The sequence below is a fragment of the Orcinus orca genome, chromosome 13 (genome assembly GCF_937001465.1).
Source record: "Orcinus orca chromosome 13, mOrcOrc1.1, whole genome shotgun sequence".
Taxonomy (NCBI): Eukaryota; Metazoa; Chordata; class Mammalia; order Artiodactyla; family Delphinidae; genus Orcinus; species Orcinus orca.
In genome coordinates, this window is record NC_064571.1 from 72475721 (window position 1) to 72503636 (window position 27916).

The following is a 27916-nucleotide window of genomic DNA, read 5'->3' on the forward strand; positions in this document are numbered from 1 at the left end:
ATCAAGGACTAAACTAAAACCTGTCTTGACTCCAAATGGACCACCTTTTTTTTTTAATGATAGGTACAAGATTCAGATCTTGCCTCATGGCCCTCTTCCAGAACCAAAGCCCGACTTCCCCACTTCCCTGGTTCCAGTTCTCAGGAGAAAGTCCTCTCAGGAAGCCCGAAGGGAAACATCATATTGGAAGAGGGGTCAGTGGATCGGCCCATGGGTACTGAAGCATACACAAAAAGTACCCCAAAACGGACCGTGGTCTACTTCGAATATTTAGCGCCACTGGCCCTTGAACTAACCCATAATTCCAGCTACTTCCAGTCCGAGGATCTGCCCTGAATAGCCAATAAATTTCTACCACTCTGCTGCGAACCTAACAAATGTCTATGTCCTGTCGCCCCCTGAACACAAGGGAGTGCCCTCCCGGCACAGTAATCTCAGCAACCTGCCGAAGCCACCTTCCGGCCGAGGGACGCAGCCCGGACTAAATCCCGCGACCCCAGAGAACAGCCTCCGGAGCCTGGCGATGACGTCACGCTGCCCCTTTCTAGCATCGCGAGACTCTCTCCTCCCTCACCCAGTTCCCTAAGCCCCCAGCTGCCCGCGCCCGCTGCCAGACAGAGGCAGGGATGGCAAGCCGCGGAGCCGGGGTGGTGACGAGAGTAGCAGTTCCGCCATTGGTCGAGGAAGCCTGAGGGACGGGCCAGCGTGGGGAGCAAGGAGAGACCAAGGCGGTGGCCCCGAGAGAGCCAGAGCAATGGAGGCCAACATACCGAAGCGGAAGGAGCCTGGCAAGTCCCTGCGTATCAAAGTCATCTCCATGGGCAACGCTGAAGTGGGAAAAGTGAGTACCGCGCTGGGAGGGGCGGGACCACAGCGCAGCGGAGCGACGTGGCGATTGGCTGCGAAGGCGGCCACTCAACAGCTTGGGACCCAGCCTCCTCCCCGCCCCTGAGCAGGCCTGGGTGTCCTGGGGGATGCGGCTCGGCGGGGAAAACTCTCCTAACCTTTTTGACCTTTGGGTTGCCCAGTTCCGACACCTAAGAAGGTTTTCTAGTGGCTTCTAACCCTTGAATGTATCCCAAAGAGAGTAAGGAGGCCTGGGTACATATGTCAGATCGTTTTGCCTGGATACCATATTTGCGTTCTAGGTGACCCGTCCAGGACTCAGAGGTGGAGAAAAAAAGTTTAGTTACCCCCAGCACAGCTGGGGAGCCGAAGGGAACTTACTGGGCCGTGTGTGAGGATGGGGATTTGTAAAATTTACTCCGCAGACGTGGAGACCAGAATCTACATTTCATTTGTAAGAGAGCATAACTGATGCTGAAGGTGTTTCACAGGGTACGTGCAATGGATGTCAAGGAACCTGCATTATTTTGTTTTGTTCGTTTGTTTTGTTTTTATTTCTGGTAGTGTCACCACATCCATTATCTCAAAGAAGTCTTAGTTCCACTGCCTTTTTCTGTGCTGCTTCTACTGGCTGTCAGCTCTAAGCTCTCCCATAGTATGGGGGGAGGGAGGGCGAGAGGTGAATGGAGGTCTTTCCCCACATGAATTCTAAGACTGCCTCTTCTTCACCCAAATTGTCTCTCCTTCAGGGTAAATGGAAGCTGTTGGTTAAGAACCTTCCGAGGTCATCAAATCAGTGACTGAGACAGGATTAGAACCTGGGTGTTCACATTCATTGCAGTGCTCTCTTTCCATCATTATTTGCTGTCAAAATCAACTCCCAGTAGGATCTACATGCCAAAAAAGCTGTTAATGGGAGTGTTTATGCCAGTGTCCTGCACATAGTTGATGCTCAGTAAATGTTTATTAGTGTCTTCTCTTTCCATTTAGTATTATCTTGTACTGTTTATGTATCTAGGTGTATGTGGGTATTAACATAGCTGAAAGTCTACAATTATTGAATGTCAATTATGTGCCAGGCATTGAAAAGAAAAGAATAAAACCACTAGAAGGTTATGTACTAAACTGGCTAAGTGAGTATGCTCACGTTTAAAATTTTACTATGCTTAATGGTGCAATGTTAGAAATAGCTTAAAATGCCCAGTGTGTCACCACATTTATGTAATATGGTTCTAGATTTATTAGCCCATGCAATTAGACAAGGGAAAGAAATAACATACAAAATGCTGGAAAGGAGAAAGCAAAATTATCAGTATTTGTTAATGATATGATTGTTTATCTGGAAACCCAAAGAGAATTAACTGAAACGCTATTAGAAAAGACAAAATTCATATACAAAACTTTACAACTTTACTATATCAAATTATAATTGTTTGGACTATATAATTGAAAAACTTTTTTTTTTTTTTTTTCGGTATGCGGGTCTCACTGTTGTGGCCTCTCGTTGTGTAGCTGGTATGTGGCAGAGCTGGGATTTGAATCCAGGCATTCTAGCCCTAGAGTCTGTGCTTCTCTGTTTCTTTGTTTGTTTGTTTTTGCGGTACGTGGGCCTCTCACTGCTGTGGCCTCTCCCGTTGTGGAGCACAGGCTGCGGACGCGCAGGCTCAGCGGCCATGGCTCATGGGCCCAGCCGCTCTGTGGCACGTGGGATCTTCCCGGACCGGGGCACGAACCTGTGTCCCCTGCATCAGCAGGCAGACTCCCAACCACTGCGCCACCAGGGAAGCCCTGAAAAACTATTTTAATTCATGATAACAACCAAAATAAAGGGCCTAGGTTTAAACTTACGAGGAAATAGGGAGTACCTAGGACCTATATAAAGAACATTTCTACAAAGGGACACAAAATTACTTAGACAGATGGAAAGATATACTTTCTTCTTAATTAGGATCACTCAATATTTTAGAGATGTCAGTTCTTTAAAATAATCTACAAATGTGATTCAGTTCCAGTTAAAACAGCAATACTTTTTTTTTTCTTCAGAACATAGTAAAAGGTACTAAAGTCCTTATGAAAAATTAAATGTGAGAATCAGCAAGAAAATTATGGAAAAGAAATGAGAGGAGACTAACACTACCAGATATTAAAACATATTTTAAAGTTACAGTCTTTTCCTATTGATACTGGAGAGGAAATATAGGGACATCAGTGGAACAGAATGGAGTCCAGAAATGAACCCAAACATATAAGGAAATTCAGTTTACAACAAATATAGTTAAACTGGGAAAGTAAGGACCATTTAATAAGCACTTTTACAACAACTTTCTACTATTTGGGGGTGGAGTGGATTCCTATTGAATGCCTTTCTCAAAGATAAATTTTTCACAGATAAAAGATTTAAATGTAATTTAAGAATTTTGCCTTAGTTATAAAAGTAATACATACTCATTTTAAAGAATTTGGAAAATATAGGAAGATATACAGATAAATAATTTCAAGTTAAAAATTAAGGCATGCCCTAGTAAATAATCCTTGCATCAAAGGGCAAATCAAAGCAAATGACAAAATAACTAGAAAGCAATGAAAGGAAAGAATGCATGCCAAAATCTTCAGGGCAAATTTAAAGCTGTAGTGAAGGGAAAATGCATTATGTTACTCATTTCTAAAAAAGGGAGATTAAAAACTAAAGGAACATAATAGTTGTACAACTTTGTGAATATGCCTAGAAAGGAACATAATAGTTGTACAACTTTGTGAATATGCCTAGAACCGCCGAATTGTACGCCTTAAAAGTATGAATATTATGGTATATTATGGTATGGAATTTTAAAAAGTTAAGGAACTTAAGACAGAAGAAAAAGGACACAAAATTCACCAAGAGAAAGAGAGAATTCCCTGGAAAGATTAATGAAAAAGAAAAATGCCTAAAATTTTATTTAAGAAAAATAGAGAAAGCAAAAAATTACAAGATTAATACTGAAAAGGAGACATAATCACATACTGGAAGAAACTGAAAGAAAGACTAGAGACTACTACATTCAGTTCTGTGGGGGCACATTTCAAAATGTAGAGGAAATGGAGGATTTCTTAGCTAAATATAATTACCAAAATTGACTCAAAAAGTAGAAAACCCAAATGACCAGTCACTTAAGGAGAAGTTGGAAAAGCAATTAAAAGACTTACTATCCAAAAAGGTATCAGGATCAGATGGCTTCATGAACAAGCTTTATTTAAGCTCTAAATAACGCATAATTTCAGTTAAGTTATTCCAAGGCAAAGAAAAAGATGAACAGCACTCCAATTTATTTATGTAAAGTCATGATAACTTAAATAGCAAAACTTGATATAGTATCAAAAAAGAAAAGTATATACCATTTTCACATATACATACAGATGCATAATTCCTAAATATCCACAAATAGAATTCAGCAACATATCAAAACAATTTCACTATTAGCAAGTAGGGTTTATCCCACGGAGTGCAAACTTGGTTAAACATCAAGAAGTTAATCAACATAATTTGTTATATGAACTGATTACTAGAGAAAGTATTTTCTGTACTGTAAAAAAAAAATGATATAATCAACCTAATAAACACTTTAAGCAAAATCAGAATAAAATGAAGCTACTTAAATATGAAAAACAATATTTTTTATTATTATTTTTAAAACTATAGTTATTGTTAACCAACAGCAAACATACCAAATGGTAAGTCCATTTCCTTTAAAATTAGATGCAGAAAAGGATACATACTATTTTCTTTTATTATTCAGCATTGTTTTAGAGGTTCTGGAGACGCAATAAGAAAAAGGAGATTCCCAAGGGCTTAACTCCCTCAATGGGGGAATTTCTCTGTGGTCTTTGTTTATATCCAATTCAGCTTTCTGCATTGGCATCAATTTACCCCAGAATCCCAGCCTAGTTCTCAGTGTCCTCTAGGATCTGATCCTGATGTTCTTACTGTGGGACTCGAGGGACATTGTTCCAGCTAATGATTAAGAACTCTCCAGACAATAGGGGCTTCTTAGACAATGGGTGAATTTCCAGGATGTCCGGCCCCCTTCTGAGAAGGAGGGAGATAAACAAAATGTAAAAAAGGTATCTGTCAAAGAACCAATCAGGAAGCCTGGGACAGGTTCCCTCTCTGGTCCGAACAGAGGCTAAGAACCTATCATTAAAAATCACAATTGAATCCACACTTTGCATAACAGGAAATTGAGACCTATAAAAATACATGTTCACGCCCTGGGGGGGGTTCCTTCTTCGGCCTCCTGCGTGAGGACCAAGGAACCCCGGTGCACCGGCCTTCAATAAACCTCTTGCGTTTTGCATCGGCTTCCGACTCTTGTTGTTTCCTGGGCGAGTCGAAACTCCTAGGAGACCGCGAAGGTCTAACATTACCATTGACTCTTCATATCAACCAACTCTGAAGACTGCCCTAATTCTAGATTTCCAGTTATAGTAAATATTTTCCTGTTAAGTCAGTTGAATTGGTTTCCCTTACTTGCAGTCAAAAGTACCCACATCATACAGTATTATATATACTTCTCTGGAGTTCGCTTTTTCTCTCTCTCTCTTTTTTTTTAAATGACATCCAGGATTTATTTATTTATTTTTTTATTTATTTATTTTTTGGCTGTGTTGGGTCTTCATTGCTGTGCACAGGCTGTTTCTAGTTGCATCGAGCGGGGGCTACTCTTCGTTGCAGTGCGGGCTTTTCATTGCGGTGGCTTCTCTTATTGTGGAGTGCGGGCTTTAGGCACATGGGCTTCAGTAGTTGCGGCATGTGGGCTCAGTAGTTGTGGCTCACGGGCTCTAGAGCACAGGCTCAGTAGTTGTGGTGCACAGGCTTAGGTGCTCCGCGGCATGTGGGATCTTCCCAGACCATGGATCAAACCTGTGTCCCCTGCATTGGCAGGGGGATTCTCAACCACTGCACCACCAAGGAAGCCCTGCTTTTTCTCTCTTAACAGTAGATTGTGGTGATTCCTCCAATTATCTGACATAGCTCCAATCACTCTTTTTCATGGTTGCATAATAGTCCATGACATGCGAGTATCCCCTCTATTGATGAGAATTCACTTGTTTCCCTTTTTCTCTACTACAAACAATCTTGCTATAATACATTTCTATAGGTATATATATCCTTAAATACCTGGACTAGATTCCCAGGGGTAGAACTGCTGAGTTGAATAGCACATTTTAAAATTTTAGTAGCAATTGCCAATTGCTCTTCAAAAAGGTGTGTTTCTACCAGTGATATGCTGGTACATTTCCCCCTAACTCCCTGCCAACACAGTATTGTCATTCTTTTGATTGCTACTGATCTGGTTAGTGAGAAGTAATTTCATTGTTACTTTAATTTGCATTTCACTGACCACAGATGAAGCTGAGCATCTTTTCAAATGCTTATTGAACATTTGGATTTGCTTTTCTGTGGATTGCTCAATTTATAGTCCCTGCCTATTTTTCTATTGGATAATGTGTCTTTCTTACCAGTTTTTCTGGTTGGGGGACGTTAGAGTTATTAACTTTTTGCCAGTCATATGAGTTACAGATATTTGCCCCAGTATGTTGTCTTTTAATACTTTTATATTTTACCATACAATTGATTTTATTATTATTTGTATATACTCAATTATGCCTATCTTTTTAAAATTGAAATATAGTTGATGTATAATATTATGTTAGCTCCAGGTGTACTACATAGTGATTTGACATTTGCATACGTTATGAAATGATCACCACAAGTCTAGTAACCAGCTGTCCCCATACAAAGTTATTACAATATTATTGACTATATTCCTTATGCTGTATAACACATCCTAGTAGCTTACGTTTTGTAAGTGGAGGTTTGTACCTGTTAATCCCTTTCATCTATTTCACTTCCCCATCCCCCGTACCCTCTGGCAACCACCCATTTGTTCTCTGTATCTATGAGTCTGTTTCTGTTTTGTTTGTTTGCTTTGTTTCTTAGATTCTACATATAAGTGAGATCATATGCTAGTTGTCTTTCTTTGACTTATTTCACTTAGCATAATTCCCTCTAGAATTCATTCATGTTTTCACAAATGGTAAGATTTCATTTTTTTAAAATAGCTGAGTAATATTCCATTTTTATATGTCACATCTTCTTTATCCATTCGTCTAAGGATGGACACTTAGGTTGCTTCCATATCTTGGCTATTGTAAATAATGCTGCAGTGAACATTGGGGTGCATATATTTTTTCGAATTGGTGTTTTTGTTTTCTTCAGGTGTATACCCACAAGTGAAATTGCTGGATCATATAGTAGTTCTATTTTATTTTTTTTGGGAACCACCATACTGTTTTCCATGTGGCTGCACCAATTTACAATCCCACCAGCATTGCACGAGGGTTCCTTTTTCTTTCACATCTTCTCTAACACTTGTCATTTATTGTCTTTTTGATGATAGACATTCTGACAGGTGTAAAAGGTGATATCTCATTGTGGTTTTGATTTGCATTTCCCTAATGATTAGTGGTGCTGAGCATCTTTTTCATGTGCCTGTTGACCATCTGTATGTCTTCTTTGGAAAAATGTCTATTCAGATCCTCTGCCCATTTTTTAATTGGGCTATTTGGTTTTTTTGATGTTGAGTTGTCTGAGTTCTTTCTATATTTTGAATAGTAACCCCTTATCAGATATATCGTTTGCAAGAATATTCTCTCAGTCAGTAGGCTACCTTTTCATTTTGTTGATAGTTTCCTTTGCTGTGCAAAAGCTTTTTAGTTTGATGTAGTCCCATTTGTTTATTTTTACTTTTGTCTCTCTTGCCTGAGGAGACAGATCCAAAAAAATTTTGCTAAGACTGATGTCTAAGAGTGTACTACCTATGTTTTCTTCTAGGAGTTTTATGGTTTCAGGACTTAGATTTAAGTCTTTAATCCATTTTGACTTTATTTTTGTATATGGTGTGAGAAAGTAGTCCAGCTGATTCTTTTACATATAGCTGTCCAGTTTTCCCAACACCATTTATTGAAGGGGGTGTCTTTTACCATTATATATTCTACCCTCTTTGTCATTGATTAATTGACCATATAAGTGTGGGTTTGTTTCTGGGCTCTCTATTCTGTTCCATTGATCTATGTGTCTGTTTTTGTGTCAATAACCTACTGTTTCGATTACTGTCATTTTGTAGTATAGCTTGAAATCAAGGGGTATGATGCCTCCAGCTTTGTTCTTTTTTCAAGATTGCTTTGGCTATACCTGTCTTTTTTTTTTTTTTCTTTATTGGAGTATGGTTGCTTTACAATGTTGTGTTAGCGTCCACTGCACAACAAAATGAATCAGCCATACACATACAGATTATGCCTGTCTTTTATGGTTTCTGGGTTTTCTTTCTTGGTTGAAAAGGTTTCCCTAAGGTTGTACATATATTGCACATTTTCTTCTGAAATTTTTATTGTTTTATTTTTAAATGCTTAAATCATAAATTTATCTGTAATTTATTTTTGTATATAGGGAAGTTCAGGGCCCAACTTAAATTTTTTCCTGACGGATATGCAATTGTGCCAGTAACATTTTACTAAATAGATTTTTTTTCCCATTGACTTTAAATATCACCTTTGTCACTTTTTAAATTTTTATATATAATGGGATCTATTTCTGAGCTCTCTGTTCTGTTCTACTGACCTACTTGTCTATTCTTATGCCAGTATAATACTCTCTCAGTTTCAGACTATATTTTAATATTTGTCAATACAAATTCCCACCTCTTTCTACTGCCCTGCCCCTTTCCTGTTTTTCATACTTGGATTAGTTCTTCTCAGATAACTGTTCTTTCATATGAATTTTAGGGTAATTCTATTAGGCAAAAAAAGATTCAAACCTTAAGATTTTTTTTCAAAACTTAAGATTTTAATTGGTTAAGATTTTAATTGGAACTGCATTAAAAAAGTACCTAAAAATCTATTTAAGAAAATAGAGAAAGCAAAAAAGTCTCTCTATATTTATGTTATTTAACTTAGTTTATAAGATCCTAAGGTCCAGGAACCCTGTCTCTTTGGTTATAGGGAGTGGTTATTCATACCATTAATTAAATGTGTATCTCTTTAAATACTTAGGGCTAGTGTTTAAATAGTGTACTGGAATTAAAGGACTTCCAGGTCCCTTAATCTCATGAATAATTTAGAAAAAGGCTGTATTTATTTTTCTAGGATATTGTGAGAGAAAACATTTGAGAAGTGCTTTCAACCTATAAAGTGTTTTTTAAAAGTATAGCCTCTTAGCAGTACTCACTCCAAAGAAGTTTTTCCTTCAGTTCACAATGAGCTTATTCAGTACTTTTTAAAGCAACCGTCCTATTTAATATAGATTGAGGTTCATCAGGAAAGTGTTTGAGCAGAATAAGCTTCATGACCAGCACTTCAAGTAAATTATGTTTCATGAGTGCTAAGGATTGCCATTAACGTACAAGTCATTTTAATTCAGTTTTTCATTGGCACTGAGCTAATTGCTCAGATATAAAGTTATAAGATATAAAGAAGTAAAATACTGCTGCTTGCCCTCAAGTAGTTTACTGTCTAGCTGAAGAAGTAAGATAAATATGCACATGTGAAAAGATAACAAGGCAGTGAATAACTGATAACTAATTCATTATATATGTATATATACATTTATATACATGTATAGTATATGTACTATATACACATATAGTATATAAAAAGTGTTAGAGAAGTTCAGATGTAGGCAAGATCTCTTATAACCTGGAAGCTCAGAGTTTGCACTGGACCTTAAAGGATAAGTAAGATTTGGAAAGAAGGGAGAAAGCTCTTTCCAAGTAGAGAGAAAAGTAATGACAAAAGTCAGGCCTGGGAGTTTTGCAGAAATGGAGGGTTTATATTCGAAGGGTTTAGACAGAAAAGACAGATTAGGGCCGGATTATGGAGGATCTTGAATAACGGACAAAGGAATTTGGATGCTGAACTCTTGGCAGTGAGAAGCCACTGAAGATTTTTGAGTTAGGGAAGTGAAATAACATTAGTGGTATGCAGTGCTGATTGAAGTTGGGAGGGAAAGGGGACATAAAGACCAATAAAGAATTTCCTGTCGTTGTAGTTGTACAGAAGTAGATGATGAAGACTTAAACCAGAATGGTACCAGTGGGAATTGGAGTGAGGAGAAAGATGGAAGAAACAGTCAAAAGAAGATTTAGAAAGACTCAGAATCAAACGTGACTTTAATAATTTAATACCCTGTAATTGGGAAAATGGTGGTATTATGAACAGAACTAGGATGTGAGCAGGATTTGCTGTTTTTATGTATAAGATTAGTTCATTTCTGGGCATTTTGAGTTTGTGGAACAGTGAGTGGGGCATCTAAGTAGAAATTAGTCTGGTAGATATTTGGAGATGTGGATCTGGTCTGGGGAGGGAGGTCAAGGTAGACACATATTTTGGTATTATTATTAAAAATATACGAGCAGAAGAGGTCTTTAGAAGAAAAGAGAAGGACTTCTCTGGTGGCTCAGTGATTAAGAATCTGCCTGCCAGTGCAGGGGACATGGATTCAATCCCTGGTCCGGGAAGATCCCACATGCCGCCGAGCAGCTAAGCCCGTGCGCCACAACTGCTGAACCTGCGCTCTAGAGCTGGAGAGCCACAACTACTGAGCCCATGTGCCACAACTACTGAAGCCCACGTGCCTAGAGCCCGTGCTCCACAACAAGAGAAGCCACCGCAAGGAGAAAACCGCGCACCACAAGAAGAGTAGCCCCTGCTTGCTGCAACTAGAGAAAGCCCACGCGCAGCAACGAAGACCCAACGCAGCCAAAAATAAATAAATAAATAATAATAATTTATTAAAAAGAAAAGAGAACAAGGATTGAACACTAAACTGAAAACATACCCATATTTGGTATTAAGGGAAGAATTTTAAAATAATTTTTCTTTAAAATCTTCACCTTTAGTATTTGTTTCAGTTATTTTATAGTTTTGGCTTTTGAAAAATCTTTGTGTCTCGTGGTGAATGAAGAAACCATAATGAAGAAATGTGCTTATTTTGTATACGTTCCCAGAGTGTCTTTACTAAAAGCATGTATTTTTACCTTTTTAGAGCTGTATTATAAAGCGATACTGTGAGAAAAGATTTGTGTCTAAATACCTTGCAACAATTGGAATTGACTATGGAGTCACAAAGTGAGTACATATATTCTTTCCTTGGGCTTGCAAATTACATAGAAATTCAGAACCCTTCTAAACTGATCTGTCTTGAAATGGAGAGTCTGAAGATAAACTGGGACACATAAGAATGAGACCTTTACAGATAGTAGTAATCACATCATTTGTTCATCATGGAGTACCTTCTGTTTGCCAGGCTTCGTGTGGGGTGTAGGGTCTGGTGATGAGCAAGTCTGCACGAAGCCTGCCTGGCAGATGTAGCTTTTCAGGAAGCATGTTTCTGTATAAGCAGTTCTCGTTAGCAGGTATATTTTTAGAGAATTTTGAAATACTCTCTCCCAAAAGCCTAAATATTATGTGGAAAATTTTCTATCAGAGAACTTCCTTTTATGATCTTTACATCCTATTAGAATCCAGCAAAAATGATCTGGGAAGAGTAAAATTAGGTATAAGTGGGGATTTATTTGGAGATGAATCAAGGGTGGGTTGAGCTTGGGGAGATAGGGTCACATTAACAGGAAATTACACTGGGGGAAAGTAGAATTGGGGTAGACAGCACATTCCCAAAGGTGGAATTTCAGGTGCTCACTGTTCAGACCCCAACCTGCCCCTTCCCTTCTCTCTTATCTCATTCTTTTACACACTTTACTCTCCACCCATGCTGAATTTGTGCCATCATACTTTCCTATCTCAGTGCCATCATTCATTCTGTCCACCTGAAATGTCCTTTCCCCTCATCTCTCCGCCTGTCAATCTCCTCAAGGTATAAAGTGTGACTGTTCCCATATGGCTTTCTGAACAGCTCCTTTATCAGTCAGGACTCATTTTAGTTGAAAATGACAGAAATGTTAAAATTCCCTGCTATTCATGGGTCTTAGCATAAATTGTCTTGTGTTATCGTTTGTATATGTTTAATGTCTCCTGCTAGATTTAAAGCTCCATTAAGAAGGGGCTATTAGTATAAATTATCTCCAAGTGCCTGGTACAGTGCTTATACATAGTCGATACTCAATAAATAATTATTGTTAGGTAAGATAGATACATCTGAAGAGGAAGTTTGCAACATTAGAATATGAGGGCAACATTCAAGAAGGTAGACTAAAGTGGTAGGGTGTATCTATACTTCAGGGCACAGGATTTCATCAGTTATATAGTAGGATATCCTATTCAAGGCAGTTTTGTTTTGAATCCATGTTAAGTAGCTAATTTATTCATTTAAGAAATAAGAGTTATCATGTTATGCCCTAGAACTGTGGTTTATTCAACAGCCTACAGTCATCTCTCAATATCCAAGGGATGTTGGTTCCAGGATCCCCTGTGGATACCAAAATTTGCAGATGTTCAAGTCCCTTATATAAAATAGTGTAGTATTTGCATGTAACCTATGCACATCCTCTCAATACTTTAAATCATCTCTATAATACCTAATACAATATATCAATAAATAGTTTTAAATACAGTGTTAATGCTATGTAAATATATAGTTGCCACCTTGTGGCAAATTCAAGTTTTGCTTTTTAGAACTTTCTGGAATTTTTTTCTGAATATTTTTGATCCAAGTTTAGTCGAATCCATGGATACAGAGCCTTCCGTAAGGCAGACTGTATTGTTTCTGGTTGATTTTTTATTTTTATTTTTTGTCTTATGGTGAGGAGGAGAATATGATTGACAGAAACCCAACTCAAGCCAAAAAAAAAATCAATTCACATAATCCAATTATAAGGATGTAGCTGGGTCTCAGAGATCGCTGGAACCAGGGAGAGAATATAACCTGGTCCTTTCATAACGTGTGTCTCTCTACCTTTTGGCTCCTTCTCCACAGCTGCTGGTAGCTCTCAAGTTTACCAAAACTAATCACAAATTTAAAAAATACCAGGTAAGGTTTTGATTGTCCAGGTGGAGATAGGTGCCTTTCCCCAGCTCAGTTAGCTGTGGCCAGCAGAGTGGCATCAAAAAAGAAGATGGAAGAACCCATTTAAACCACAGTTGGGAGAAGGAGGGTACTCTTTTGGGCAGTCAAAACAATAGATTCGTATATGTATAGCTGATTCACTTTGTTATAAAGCAGAAACTAACACACCATTGTAAAGCAATTATATTCCAATAAAAATGTTAAAAAACAAAACAAAACAAAAATAGATTCCCACTCCATCCTTCAGATTTCAGTATACTTAAGAATTAGTTGTAGAGTTTGTGAAAATGAATATTCCTAAGACCCACCCACTAAGATTCTGATTCACGGGATCTGAGGTGGGGCACAGGAGTACATTTTAAACACCCTCCCCATATTTCCATATAATGATGCAGGTGGTCTTCAGGCCACAATTTAGGAAAGCAAGCACTGGCTTGAGGTAATGAATTACCATTTTTCTTAAGGTAATTTCCTCTGTCAGACTTCTGAATTAAATTGACCTCTTTTGAGTTGCAATTTGTGAACACATTTGTGTTACTTCCTGATTTTATAAACTTCAGTTCCATCCCTTCTCAGCTGCTATCTGGCAAAACTTTCTAATATAAATTGTTACACGAGATCTAATGCAGATGCTCTCAAACTCTGTTGTTGTTTTGTTTTGCTGTTCTCACACTGTCTTTTGTAAGATGGATCCTGATTTCACAGATGTTAAAATGAAAACAAATTTGCATCTTAGAATTGATGAAATATGGCAGAGAATTCAGGAATGAAGAAATCATGATGATTAGTAGTTAGTTTGATTGAAATATACGAGTAATATAAAACAACTGTAGGAATTATGGTTTCAGAAAAGAAAGTGGAAAAAAAAGTGAAAAAAAAGTAATAGAGGATATTATAAACTTGGACAGGGAACAATAATCATAAATAAGCCAGGAGGTAGCATAGAAACAATGGGAGCAAGTGCTGCTGTCCTTGTAGTCCATGGGAGGGACTCTTATCAATGCTGTCTAAACTGAAACATGCTACTTAAAAAAACATAACTTTAATCTGTTAATTTATTGCTAATAATCTCCATTTTTAACCTTACAGGAATGTTTTTAGGAAATACTGTTTCTGTAGTAAAGAGCATTTATATTTAAAGCTCAATAATTCCTCCCAGTTTACATCAGTTTCTTTTTTTTTCTTTTGTTAAATTCAGTGAAATGTAAATTTTATGCTTTTAAATTAATGTCCCAATTTTATAAAAATATTTATGTCTATCAGTCTTATCTATGTACACAAAGAAGTCTACAGTAATGTTCATCTATATTAATGAAGGTTTTTCTTCTGGGTGGTAGGATTTGGGATAACTTTTAAACTTTCATCTTTCTACTTTTCTTTAGTGTTTGAATTATTTATGAAGTTTCATTCATTCATTTTCCAATAGTGATTTTAATTTTTATTTGTATGTGAACATTCATAGAAGCTATATTTCTAGTAGCGGCCAAGTTAGAAACAACTCAACTGTCCATCAACAGATTAATGGATAAACAAACTGTGGCATATTCATATGATGGAATACTGCTCAGCAACAAAAGGAACACACTATTCATACATGCAGCAACATAGATAAACCCTAAAATAATAATGCTGAGTAAAAGAAGGTAGACAAAAAAGTGAACACACGGTATGATTCCACATATATCCAATTCTAGAAAAAGTAAACTGACCTAATAGTGACTGACAGCAGATCAGTGGTTGGCTAAGTAGGGCAGGAAGGGCAGGAAGGAGGGGTTTCAAAGGGGCCCAAGGAAATGAGTGATATGTTCATTGTCTTGACTGTGGTGATGGCTTCACAGGCGTAGACATATGTCAAACTCATCAAATTATATACTTTAAACATGCGCAGCTTACTGTACATCAATTATACTAAAGTAAAGCTGTCCTAAAGAAGGAGGAGGAGGGAAGGTGGCAGCCCTTGGCCCCATGGTGGAGACCAGTCACGCCTCTGCTCTCCTGGTTGGCTGCAGATGTGAGTGTGGGGTTTATCTACAGAATCTTGTCTCCTCTGCCATCCAGGTATTCTTTACCTACACAGCTGTGTCTCCCCCAGTTGTTCCAGGTTTCTCAAAGGCAGGGCAGTGCCTTCTGTGTCCAGCCTCTCCTGGGGTTGACCATTCTAGTCTGGTCACATATTTGCAGAGATGGGCAGCCAAGATAGGGAGGTTCTGTAACATCTGGTGCATGGGCTCTGCTGCTTCCGAGGGCAGAAATGGGGCCACACAGGAGCCACAGGGACCGCATGCCAGGTCAGCACCTTTGCTGGGCAGCTTGCCCTCGGTTTGCCCTAACATCACTGAGTGTGGGCGGGGAGACGACTCCACACCCTTCTTTCCAGATAAGAAAACGAGGCCCAGAGTCCTGGGGTGGGGACCGAGGTGAAAAAAGAATGGAAACGGCCTCCCAAAGGAGGCTGCCTGCAGTCACGCACGGTCCTTCAAGGGTCCCGCGGCCTGCCCCGTTACTCCGTCAGCCATCCCCAACCAGCCGCCTTTGCTATAGAAACAGTAATAGTGATTTTTCTTTAAAAAAATAAAAGGACTGGAAGCAAGTATACTGTGATGTTAACAGTAGTTAATTCTAACATGAATGGTTGTTACTTCCCTTTTTGTTCTCTTCTGTATTTCCAAATTTCTGAAAACAAATTGACTGTTGTTCTTGCTCAGATGAAGGGCATAGGAAAATTAAACAATCAACATTAATAATATATATCTTTATACTGTTTATTTTATACTATTTATTGTACTGCATGGTAACCAAGCATAACCAGTAGTAATTACGATGTCTTACTAAGTGAAGTAAAACATTTTGTTTTCCTTCATCTTGCTCCTACTGTCCCTAATCCATTTTTTTTTTTAGCACCACAGTAGTAGCTACTATTTGTTTGTTACGGGATGTGGACTGAAGTGTCGAGGTAAGGTGAGGCTAAATGAGGGTGTTTATTCCAAGTGAGTTCAGGGTTCTTAAAACAGGAGCCACCTGCCAGGTTGTGGCTCCTGTTGTAAAGATTATCTGGAATCAAGAAGAGGCACTAAGAAAGTACCTCTTTTAAATTTCATACACATAACCTTTTGAAATTCATAAGCGACATAAATGATATTAACATGAATACAGAAGCCACGACCTTCTTTGGGATTGTTTGCATTTGAACATTTCAGGGTACAAGTCAGAGACAGAGAAATCAAAGTTAACATCTTCGATATGGCTGGACATCCCTTCTTCTACGAGGTAAGAAAGACTTTTTGAGAAAACCTATATCCAGTATTGTCAGTGGGTTGAAGGAAAGATCCCGAATTACCGAACAACCAGTATTCAAGTCATGTGTAAAAATAGGTAAATTTAGCTGGTGTTTGTGGCTTCCCTTCGGAGCTTTACCTTAATGGATATCTGTTGGTCTTCTGTGCTGTCCCCTTAAATAGTGGTAGGAAATTTTGTTGCTAATGTTTCAAACACTTAGATAAGATGTTTTAACCTTCAAAGGACTGTTGCTTTTTACTTTGTGCCTTAGCCCAGAATGTGAAAAGATAATTACATAGGTACAGGAACTTAGGAATTCAGAAATGAACCCTTTGTAGCAGTGTTCTAGAGCGATTTTCCAGTGCACTCCTCAGTCATGTGTGCTCTCTCCCCAGAAGCAGCGAAAGCAGCCTCACTTGGTTTACTTTCATCTGCTTATCAGTCCTAAGTAGTCTCAAAATCAATCTCATGGCCTTTATCTTTTGTTTTTCCTTCCTTGGGTTTTTCATTTATTTCCTCCCTTCTGCTTGCTTTGGGTTTATTCTGCTCTTCTTGTTCTAGGTTCTTGAGGTGGGAGCTTAGATTATGGATTTGAGACTTTCTTTTCTAATGTATGCATTTAGTATTATAAATTCCCCTCTCAGTACTACGTAGCTGTATCCCACAAATTTTGATATGTTGTATTTTCATTTTCATCTCATTCATTCAGCTTTTTAAAAAAATTTCCCTTGAGATTTTCTGTTTGACCTGTGGATTATTTAGAAGTGTGTTGTTTAGTTTCCAAGTGTTAGAAATCTTCCTGTTATCTTTCTGTTATTGATTTCTAGTTTGATTTCATTGTGATCAGAGAACACACTGTATGATTTCAATTTTTAAAAATTTGTTGAGGTTTCTTTTTCATGGCCCAGGACGTGGTCTATCTTGGTATATGTTACATGGGTGCTTGAAAAGAATGTATATTCTGCTACTGTTGGATAAAGTGTTCTATAAATATTTATTAGAGCCTGTTGGTCAGTGGTGTTGTTAAGTTCTTTTATATCCTTGCTGATTTTCTGTTTAGTTCTGTCAGTTGCTAAAAGAGGGGTTTTGAAGTTTCCAACATTAATTGTGGATTTGTCTGTTTCTCCTTTTAGTTCTATTGATTTTTGCTTCACATATTTTGCAGCTCTCTTGTTTGGTGCATGTACATTTAGGATTGCTATACCTTCATTATATAATTTTATTATTATATCCTGTCCCCCCTGTGTCTCTGGTAATTTTCTTTCTAATGTCTATTTTATCTGATACTAATATAGACATTTCTGCTTTCCTTTGATTAATATTTGCATGATACATCTTTTTCTATCCTTGCACTTTCAGCCTGCTTATATCATTATATTTGAAGTGATAAGACAATACATAGTTCAATCATGTTTTTTAATGTATTATGACAATTTCTGTCCTTAGATCACCTACTCTTACGTAGTTATTGATATGTTAGCGTTTAAGTTTATTATTTTTGTTTGTTTGTTTTCCATTTTTTTAAAAAATGAATTTATTTATTTATTTTTGGCTGCTTTGGGTCTTCGTTGCTGCCCGCGGGCTTTCTCTAGTTGTGGTGAGCGGGGGCTACTCTTCGTTGCGGTGCGCGGACTTCTCATTGCGGTGGCTTCTCTTGTTGCGGAGCACGGGCTCTAGGCACATGGGCTTCAGTAGTTGCGGCTCGTGGGTTAGTTGCTCCGCGGCATGTGGGATCTTCCTGGACCAGGCATTGAACCCATGTTCCCTGCATTGGCAGGTGGATTCTTAACCACTGTGCTACCAGGGAAGCCCCTCTATAGTGTTTTTGAGTATATCTTTCTGCATAGCTTTATTAGTGGATACTCTAGTTATTATATAAGTTATCACAGGCTACTGGTGGTGTTACTTTAACAGTTTGAGTGGAATGTAGAAACTTTTCCTTCTTTTACGCCCCTTTATCCTCTCCCATTTATAATATAATTGTCTTAAATATTTTCTCTAAGTATATTAGAAGCACAACAGTGTTTAATTTTTGCTTAACTGTCAAACATAATTTAGAAAACTTAAGAGAGAAGGAAAGCATATTGAATTCACCTGTATTTTTACTTACTCTGTTCTTTCATCCTTTGTTATGTTCCAGGGTTCCTTCTTTTATCATTTCCTTTCTGTGTGGAGGACTCCTTTAGCCATTCTTTTAGTGTAGGTCTGCTGGCAACAGATTCTCTTAGTTTTCCTTGATTAAGAATGTTTTGGTTTCTCCTTTGGCCCTGGAGAATTTTTTTTTGCAGGTTATGGGATTCTGGTTTGCTATTGTTACCAAACCAAACTTGGGTCCACTCGCCTGTGCGCAGTAAATCCAATTCTACTGACAATAGGTTGTGGTGAAGGAAAGTACAGCAGTTATTGCAGGGTGCCAAGCAGGTAGTCCCGGACAGCTAATGCTGGAAAAAAAAACCCCAAACTCCCTGAAGGATTTCAGCAAAGCATTTTTAAAAGCAAGGGCGCCCCCCCCCCACCCCGCACAGGGTATGTGATCAGCTTGTGCACAATTCTCTGATTGGTTGATGGTGGGATAACAGGGCAGAATAATAGGAATTAACATTATCAATCCTTCGGCACCAGTAAGTCTGGGGGCCTTTGTGCTCATGATCATCAAGTAATTAATTTCTTCCATTGGTGGTTTTAGCATCTGTAAAACAACTCAGGAAGTGTGCATCAGATACTATTATCTAGGTACTTCAGAGAGGAGGTACAGCAGAGGATATGGGGAAGGGGTCTGTCCTGAAAAGTCCCCATAGTGTCCTGCTCGGTTACAATTTTCTCGGTTACAATTTTTCTTTTTTTTCAACACTTGAAAAATAGTGTGCTTCTTTCCTCTGGCCTCATGGTTTCTGATGAAAAATCTGCTGTCATTTGAAATGGTTTTTTCCCCCATTTTTTTTTTTAACATTGTCAATACTTTTTTATATGAGATCAGGTCCATTTCATCTTAAACTTAGAAATTCCTGCTGTAAAATTGTTTCAACTCTGCATTTAAGAAAGAGCAGTTTTTTAAATATTGTATCTCATGGGAAAATAGTACATATCACAGAAAACTTCCTACTTTGCTGTTTTCTCTAATTTCTCTTGAGCACCATGCAAAGTTATTTCATGTTATATGAGAATCATTTCTCCTCTTATGATAATATTCCTCTTCTCTACTTAGATTTCCTTATCATTTGCAGTTTTGAGGCCACCTCTTGTACTCACTGAGCCTCTTAATCCCCTGTAATTTCACCACTCTCAGGGAAGAAGTGGGGTTTCTGAGGAATGGGATATTTATTGGGAAGGTTAACTTATTTAGGTTCGGAGAGGTGTCATTTTTTCTCTGACCGCTTTCATGATATTTTTCCTTTGTCTTTAATTTTTAGAGGTTTAATTATGTCTTTTGGCATGGATTTCTTTGAGTTTTTCCTGTTTGGGGTTTTCTCGGCTTGAATCTGTAGGTTTATGCCTCCTGCCAAATTTGGGAAGTTTTCATCCATTATTTCTTTAAGTACTTTTCAGCCCCACCACGTTTCTCCTCTCCTTCCAGGACTCTGATCTTATTATAGTCTCACAGGTCCCTGAGGCTCTGTTTTTCTTCTTTTTTCTTTCTTTCTTTTTCTTTTCTTTCCTTATTTTAGTTTATTTTCTCTCCGTTGTTCAGATTAGGTCATTATTGTTTTGCCTTCCATTTCACTGATTCTTTCCACTGTCTCCTCCATTCTGCTCTTGAGCCCAACTATAATACTAGGCTTTTTATTTCATTCATTCTATTTTTCAGTAATTTATTTTTCTAAAATTTCCACTCAGCCTTTGCTTGAGTGGGTGGGAGTGGTGAGACAGAGCTTTTCTGAGGTGTCAGGCTGAAGTAGAGTGGTTATCATCTTTCCTGATCCTTCACTAAAGAGAGCAGGCTTTTGTTAGGCTTTTTATTGGTCTGTACCCATTGGCATTTCCAGGTTGTACTTCTGCTCTAAGGTTTGGATACATGAGGCAAAAGAAAACCCAGGGAACTCACTGCTGTGTCATTCCTCAGGTCCTGAGGTCCCTAGCTTGTCTGCCTTCTCCTTCCCACCTTCCAGAATCTTCTTTTTGTTTCTTTTGTTTTTTTGGGTTTTTTCTTTGGTTTCTTTTGGCCGTGCCATGTGGCATGCGGGATCTTAGTTCCCCGAGCAGGGATTGAACCCGTGCTCCCTGCAGTGGAAGCGTGGAGTCTTAACCGCTGGACTGCCAGGGAAGTCTCTGTATGTTTTATATATGGCATCCTGGATTTTTACTTGTATTTAGCAGAAGGCATAGGGAAAAGCACATGTACTCCATCTTCCCACAGGAAACGTCACTTTTAATAGCTATATAATCTTCCATCTTGTGAATATACCCAAATATTTAGGTTAAATGAATTCCTTTCAAATGTGAAGCCTTACAGTGGATTAAATCAATTTTACAAGTGTAGAATATTGTCAGTGAAAAAGGAATGGAGGCTCTAGGTGACCAAAGTTTGACGTAGATTCTAACTACCAGAAATGCTAACATAAATCTTAGATTACACCAAAGTCATGTAAGTGGAAAGTTAGAAGACGCCTGAGAATTATGTGGTCCAGACTTCTGTCATTGTAGGATTTCTTTCTGTAGCATCCCTGATTGATGGCCATCATTCATTCACCAGATAACAGTATGCCAGTTTCTATGCTGCACACTGAAAATACACAGCCCCAGTTTTCATGACACATAATTATGTCAGAGAAGACACATAGTAAACAAAGGACAGAATGCTTGGGAGCATTTAATACCCACACCTAGCTTATCTGGAAGGTCAGGAAATCCTGTTGAAGGAAGCAACATTTAAACTGAGTCTTGATGGAGAAGTAAGAGTTATGTAGGTTGGTGGGAATCCAGGGACCGTATAATACACAGGACAGTTTTGAGTGGTGCAGACTGTTAAGTTTGGAGAATGAGTATGTCTAATGATAGGGTCTCACTACTTCATGAGTTAATCTTTTACAGAGTTAAAATCTCTACATTAACAACTTCTCTGTCATGAAGGCTGCCTTCCTTTGAATTTGCTACTGATTCTGGCCTTGTTTTTGAGGCAACATAGCCTGAGTCTGTGCTTCTACAAGAGAACCTTCCTAATATTTGTTAATCTGCACCTTTCCAGGTAAAACATTTTTTATTCCTGCCACAGCTAGACCAATCAGCATCCTGTGTGGATAACCTCTAGGTAGCTGATAGGGAGCTGAGAACTGAACACAACATTCCAGATATTGTCTAATTAGTGAAAAAGACTGAGCGTTCTGTTACTTCTATCATTAGACACTAGAGTCTTATTAATGCAGCCCAAAATTGCAATAGCTATTTTTTAGCAGCTCACAAAAATAGAAGTATAATTAATAGAAGCACCTTGAAATCACCACTTCTGAAGTACCTTTTCTCCAAAATAGCCTTGATCTCTCCTTTTTGGTCAAGTATTTGCTGTCTGTAGCTCAAACCCTCCTATTTGATGAGACCAAAGCCATCATCTTCTTTCTAAGCCCTGAACTGACCAACGTACACCTGTGCCCAGCACACACCTAGTGAGGCATCCACAGTGATTCTCAAGGTCCCTGGCTTCCTCAAATCCTTAGCGTCTGTCCTCCATTGAAGCTTCCGTTGTCACCAGTCCGTTTGACAGTTTTACCCAAAGGGCCTGCTGAGAAAAGACAGTCTGCTTAGTGTGTCAGATAGCAATCTCGGAGGAAAGTGTCAGAGAGGGGACTCCCAAGAGAATGATGGCCTGTATTTTACCATGAGTCTTGCTTCCACTGGTGCACACAGCTGAATTCTGGGGTTTATTGGGATGAGTTAGTGCGTCTATTAAAACTTTCTGAGGCCTGAGTGATATTAAACTAACAGCTCTCTCTAACCTACAAGCTAGAAAGTTTGCCATCTCTGCTTTAAAATTAAATAATTCCAGGTCCCTTAGCATCCTATTTAATTAAACTTTGGATGCGGCAAGTCTGCCAGGACTACAGTAGAAAGCTGTTTGGGGAGGTAAGAATCATGGAACTCTAGGGACCACTGAGGCATCAACTTTGACCTTTCCATTTTACAGAAACTAAGGCTTGAGGTAATAAAGTCACTTACTCAAGATGACAGCTAGTTGCTGAACCCAGACTTGAACTTGAGTCCCTTGAAAGAGAAATCCATTGAGCTCATTTAATTCTCTTTTTACACACAAATCTCCCTCTGAACAGCATGATCTGATTTTGGAATTCTTTTCCCTTTTGGCCTCTACTTTTGTTCTCTACTATAGCACATTCAGCCATTTGATTATACAAATACTTATACCTGCTAGGCCCAGGGGGTGACACAAAGATATGTTCCTTCATGTCGCTTACAGTCTAGTGGGGAAGACAGCTGGATATGCTACTAACTATGAAACTAGACAGGAAGTGACATGAGTGCTATTAGAAGTACAGAATGCTGTGGTATTCCAGGGGACGTAGAGATTGCATTCTGTTTTGCAGGTGGAGGGGATTAGATGGTGAGAAAGGGGAAAGAAGAAGCTACATGAAAGATACAGCATTATAGCTAGATCTTAGAAAATGAAAGATGAAGAGGTATCCATTTCCAGGTGGAGTTAGGAAGGCGTAGGACAGGTTTGGGGAATGAGAGATTATCCAGTTTGAAGTACAGGGAACAGGAGGGGGATCAAGCTGGGAAGTTGGTGGAGGACTGATCAGACACTGTTAATATCAATTAAAAGAGTTTGAACTTTGGAGGGTGGGCAGTAGGGAAACAATAAAGAATTTTTGAGCCAGGGCTTTAAAAAGATACATATGCACAATATATAACGTTGCTAGGGAGATTGCTTAGAAGACTCTTGCAGTTGTGCAGTCAAGAGATAATGTTGGCAATGAAAATGGAAAGGAAGTGACAGTGCAAGAAGCATGGCAGAGGCGGCTTCTACAGAACTGTTTGAATCTGCTGGGCAAAGGAACAGAAGAGCAGCAGAGGCTAACACCAGGCTTTCAACCTGAGTGGTTCAGCAAGGGGTGTGCTGCTTTCATTAGAAGTTCAAGAGAAGGAAAAGTTTAGGAAGGAATGAATTGGAGGGTTTCCTGTTGTGCAGATGGAATCTGAGTTTCCAACAGGACATTCAGCTGGAAGTCTAGAGCTCATTGGAAATGTGGGTCTAGAAGCGCTGATGAAAGGACTCAGCTTGGAGGTTCTCACAGTTGAAACCGCGCAAGTGGTTGATTTTGCTGAGTTGGGAGGAAGGATAACAAAGAAGGGACGAGGGCCCAGGACAGGGTTTGGAATTGTGGAGGTAGACTGGAGTGGGAGCAATGGAGAGAAGAGGAGTCGGTGGAAGAGAGATCAGTTAAGAACCGGGAGAATGTGGTGTGTGGGAGCCCAGGCAGCAGGAGTTTCTAGACAGAAGGGAAAACTCTATTTAACTCCTGCAGGAGGGCTAAGGGCCATGAGTACTGAGGGTAGAAGACACCTTCCTGGTCTTCATCACATTAAATTCATTCCAATTTTGTTGGTTTTGATTTTAGGGGATAGCTTTCTATGTTTATATAAATTAAGAGGCACTTACATTCTTGGTCCAGGTGTCTCTCTATGCTCAGAAACCTATAGACACTTCATGCCAGATGTGTGAGAGATGTCTTCATTCTTACTACATATCCAGTGTGAGTCTGAGTACTTACTGGAATTTTCTGAAAAGAACGTATAATACATGGCCTCTGTCAGGATTCTTACTGGAATTTTGGCCTGAAAACCCCAGTCTGTCAGTGTTGTTCCTTATCCGCCTAACCTGTCACGTTAGCGCCTCTACCACTTTATTGCGCCCTGTACTTCATGTTGCCTCTTCCCAGAATTGAAGATATGCCCCAGAGGTCAGTTGCCTTTTTTTTTTTTAAAGGAACATTTATTTATTTATTTGTTTATTTATTTTTGGCTGCGTTGGGTCTTCGTTGCTGTGCGCGGGCTTTCTCTAGTTGCAGCGAGCGGGGGCTACTCTTTGTTGCAGTGCACGGGCTTCTCATTGTGGTGGCTTCTCTTGTTGTGGAGTACAGGCTCTGGGCACGCGCACTTCAGTTGTGGCATGTGGGCTGTAGAAACACAGGCTCAGTAGTTGTGGCACACGGGCTTAGTTGCTCCACGGCATGTGGAATCTTCCCGGACCAGGGCTCGAACCCATGTCCTCTGCATTGGCAGGCGGATTCTTAACCACTGCACCACCAGGGAAGTCCTCAGTTGCCATTTTTAATAAGAACATCAAAGGAGGACAGTCAGAATGAATGCAAGGAAGGAAAGGAGAAGGTACTGATACACATTGTTTTCCAGGCACTATTTAGGTGCTCTGCCTTCATTATCTCATTTAATCCTCATAATAACCCTGTGAAGTAAGTAGTGTTATCCCCATTTTACAGATGAGGAAACTGAGATGCAGAGAGGTTATGTGACTTGCCCAAGATCACACAACTAGTAAGTAAGTGTAAACCCAGATCTGACTCCAGAGCCCATGCTCTTTTCCACTGCATCACACAGACACTCAGAGTTTGGAGTTCTAGAGTTGCTATAGAGACCCAAGAGTCATAGGGAGGTTCTGCCTAGCATCCTGGGGGAAGCCAGCTTTGGGATGTGATATATAAATGGCTGTACCTACTGCTGATACTTGTGTCATTTTTTGCCTTAAGTTCTTTTTAATTATTCATTCACCTTCCTAGTTCTCCTTAAGAAGAATGCTATATAATTTGCGTTCTTCTAAAGGCCTACTAACAACAATGAAAGATTGATCGCCTCTGGGGAGTGGAACTGGAGGTGAGGAGGGGTGGGGCAGGAGGCTGTCAGTTCCATCACAAGTCCTTCTATACTAAGAGACTTTTAAAATTATTATTATGTTACTTTGATTTTATAAAAAGCCCTCCAAAGGCCAGTAGTAACAATTAGAAAACACTATGAATACACAAAAGAACACACTTTGCTAAGTCAATGACTGTGAGATATACTTTTATAAAATCATAATACCTACATTTTGTGCACCTGTTCTTTTATGTAAAGGTTCGTAATGAGTTTTACAAGGACACACAGGGTGTGATACTGGTCTATGATGTTGGGCAGAAAGATTCCTTTGATGCCCTTGATGCATGGCTGGCAGAAATGAAGCAAGATCTTGGACCTCATGGAAACATGGAAAATATTGTATTTGCAGTGTGTGCCAACAAGGTAACTGCTTTGGAAATGGTGTGCTTAACTTTCTAGGTTCATTATGGGAAGAGTGTGGCTGAGTTTTGGGGAATAAATAAAAAGAAGAAAATTCTGCAATCTGTAATACAGGAATCAACAGCTTTTCAAAACAAAGGTCCCTAAAACAAAAACAATTAAAAAATAAAGCCTGGCATATCAGGATTTTTATCCATTTTTTTTCACTGGTGCCATACTTGGGGAGGATATTGGTGACTGAGCAGGAGAGGTGGAGCCTAATAATAACACTCTGACCTGATTGGAGGAGGGGAAGCAATTAGGTGAAATGTGGACTGTGGAAAGGTGTGAAGGGCAGACCATGGCCCTCAGGCGTGGCAGATGTGATGAAGCCAGCTTTCACAGAGGTGAGCAGCAGCAGTGTTCTCAAAGGAGAATGCTGGTATCAGGCACTTGTGGTTTCGCCACAGAAAATCAGTCCACATTCAATATAAGTAATTTTTTTTAATCTTTTTTGTTCCTGATAATTTTATATGCTAGTGCTGGGGTTCACTTAAGAAGAGTTTTTGCCTCAGCAAAGGATTGACAGAGACCTACTGGGCCTATGCTAGTGGGACAAGGTTGGAATCTTCTCTCCCCCTGCCCCCAACTTTTAATTTCAGATCGACTGTGCTAAGCACCGCTGTGTTGATGAAAGTGAAGGACGTCTTTGGGCTGAAAGCAAAGGGTTCCTGTACTTCGAAACTTCGGCTCAAACTGGAGAAGGAATCAGTGAGATGTTCCAGGTAACCTGGAATTTTATTGTTTTAGAGTTTGTGTCAAAGCTGACCATACCAAATTTTAGTGTAAATTATGAGAAGCAAAACAGTAATAGGAATTTCTCATTAGAATAAGCTTTCTTTTCTGAAGCTAGTAAGAAAGAAAGAATGGGAGAGAGAGGGAGAGAATGAGTGTGTGTGTATGTGTGATATTTGTCTGCTGTCTGTTTTAGACCAGATCTGGCTGCTCATCAGAACTATCTGGGGAAATTCTTCAAAATACAAATTGCTAGGCTCCAGACCTACCGGAAGCTTAATGTTTTGATGGAGCTGAGGAACCTGTATTTTGAAAAATCTCTATGGGTGATCCTGATGATCATCAAGTTTAACAACACTTACTATATACTTACTTAAATGGGACAAAGATTTTCTTTAAAACCACCTTTGGTTACATTTGTATGCATAATCAAATGAAGGCATTACTTTGGCAAAATTGCCTTGCCATAGCTAATATAATCCTATATCGTAGCCCATGGGGGTACAGTTAGAGACCAGGAGACTATCATAGCAGAATCCAGCCAGTCACACGTAAAAGTTCGGTCTCACCGATCACATAGGCAATAGAAGGATGGACTAACATGGCAACCTGAATAGATGGTCATTTTTTAGAATTTAATAATCTAGAATAATTTTAAGGGGGGAGACTACCTAAACAACAAATTATAGTCAACTCCTTTTTTAAAAAAGATTTTTTTTCTTTTTAAAAAAAGGAATTAATTTTTGGCTGCTTTGGGTCTTTGTTGCTACGTGCGGGCTTTCTGTAGTTGTGGTGAGCGGGGACTACTCTTTGAGGTGCTTGGGCTTCTTATTGCGGTAGCTTCTCTTGTGGAGCACGGGCTCTAGGCATGCGGGCTTCAGTAGTTGTGGATTGTGGGCTCTAGAGTGCAGGCTCAGTAGTGGCGCAGGGGCTTAGTTGCTTCATGGCATGTGGGATCTTCCCGGACCAGGGCTCAAACCCATGTCCCCTGCATTGGCAGGCAGATTCTTTTTTTTTTTTAGGTAAGAAGTGGATTTTATTTATTTATTTATTTTTGGACTGTGTTGGGCCTTCATTGCTGTGCGCAGGCTTTCTCTAGTTGTAGCAAGTGGGGGTTACTCTTTGTTGCGGTGCGCAGGCTTCTCATTGTGGTGGCTTCTCTTGTTGCAGAGCATGGGCTCTAGGTGTGCAGGCTTCAGTAGTTGCAGCACACAGGTTCAGTAGTTGTGGCACGCGGGCCCTAGAGCACATGGGCTTCAGTAGTTGCTGCACGTGGGCTCAGTAGTTGCGGCTCGCGGGCTCTAGGGCGTGCGGGCTTCAGTAGTTGTGGCTCGCAGGTTCTAGAGTGCAGGCTCAGTAGCTGTGGCACACAGGCTTAGTTGCTCCACAGCATGTGGGATATTCCCGCACTAGGGATCGAACCCATGTCCCCTGCATTGGCAGGCATATTCTTAACCACTGCGCCACCAGGGAAGTCCTAAAGTAGATTTATTTAGAGAGAAGCACTCTCCACAGACAGAGTGTGGGCCATCTCAGAAGGTGAGAGTGGCCTTGAGAGAAACACACTTCACAGATAAGAGTGTGGGCCATCTCAGAAGGTGAGAAAGGCTGGCAGGCAGATTCCTAACCACTATGCCACCAGGGAAGTTCAGTCAACTCTTAATTATAGATACATTCGAAAGTAAGTGGTGGCATGAATAATGCATTTTTTCTTATGAATATATCTGA

The 27916-nt window shown here is 39.5% G+C and overlaps 1 protein-coding gene across 3 annotated transcripts in view; it reads left to right on the top strand.

Annotated features, from left to right (window-relative positions):
- Window positions 1-607: 607 nt before the first annotated feature.
- DNAJC27 (DnaJ heat shock protein family (Hsp40) member C27) overlaps window positions 608-27916 on the top strand; it is a 39206-nt gene continuing 11897 nt past the window's right edge. The window contains exons 1-5 of one of the 3 annotated variants that reach the window (XM_004268095.3): window positions 608-841; window positions 10925-11007; window positions 16099-16168; window positions 25253-25417; window positions 26056-26178. In XM_004268095.3, coding sequence (XP_004268143.1) covers window positions 755-841; window positions 10925-11007; window positions 16099-16168; window positions 25253-25417; window positions 26056-26178 — 528 coding nt within the window. In that variant the 5' untranslated portion in view covers window positions 608-754. The remainder of the gene's footprint in view (window positions 842-10924; window positions 11008-16098; window positions 16169-25252; window positions 25418-26055; window positions 26179-27916) is intronic. The other 2 variants (XM_004268094.3, XM_033425058.2) reach the window with 2 other exon arrangements.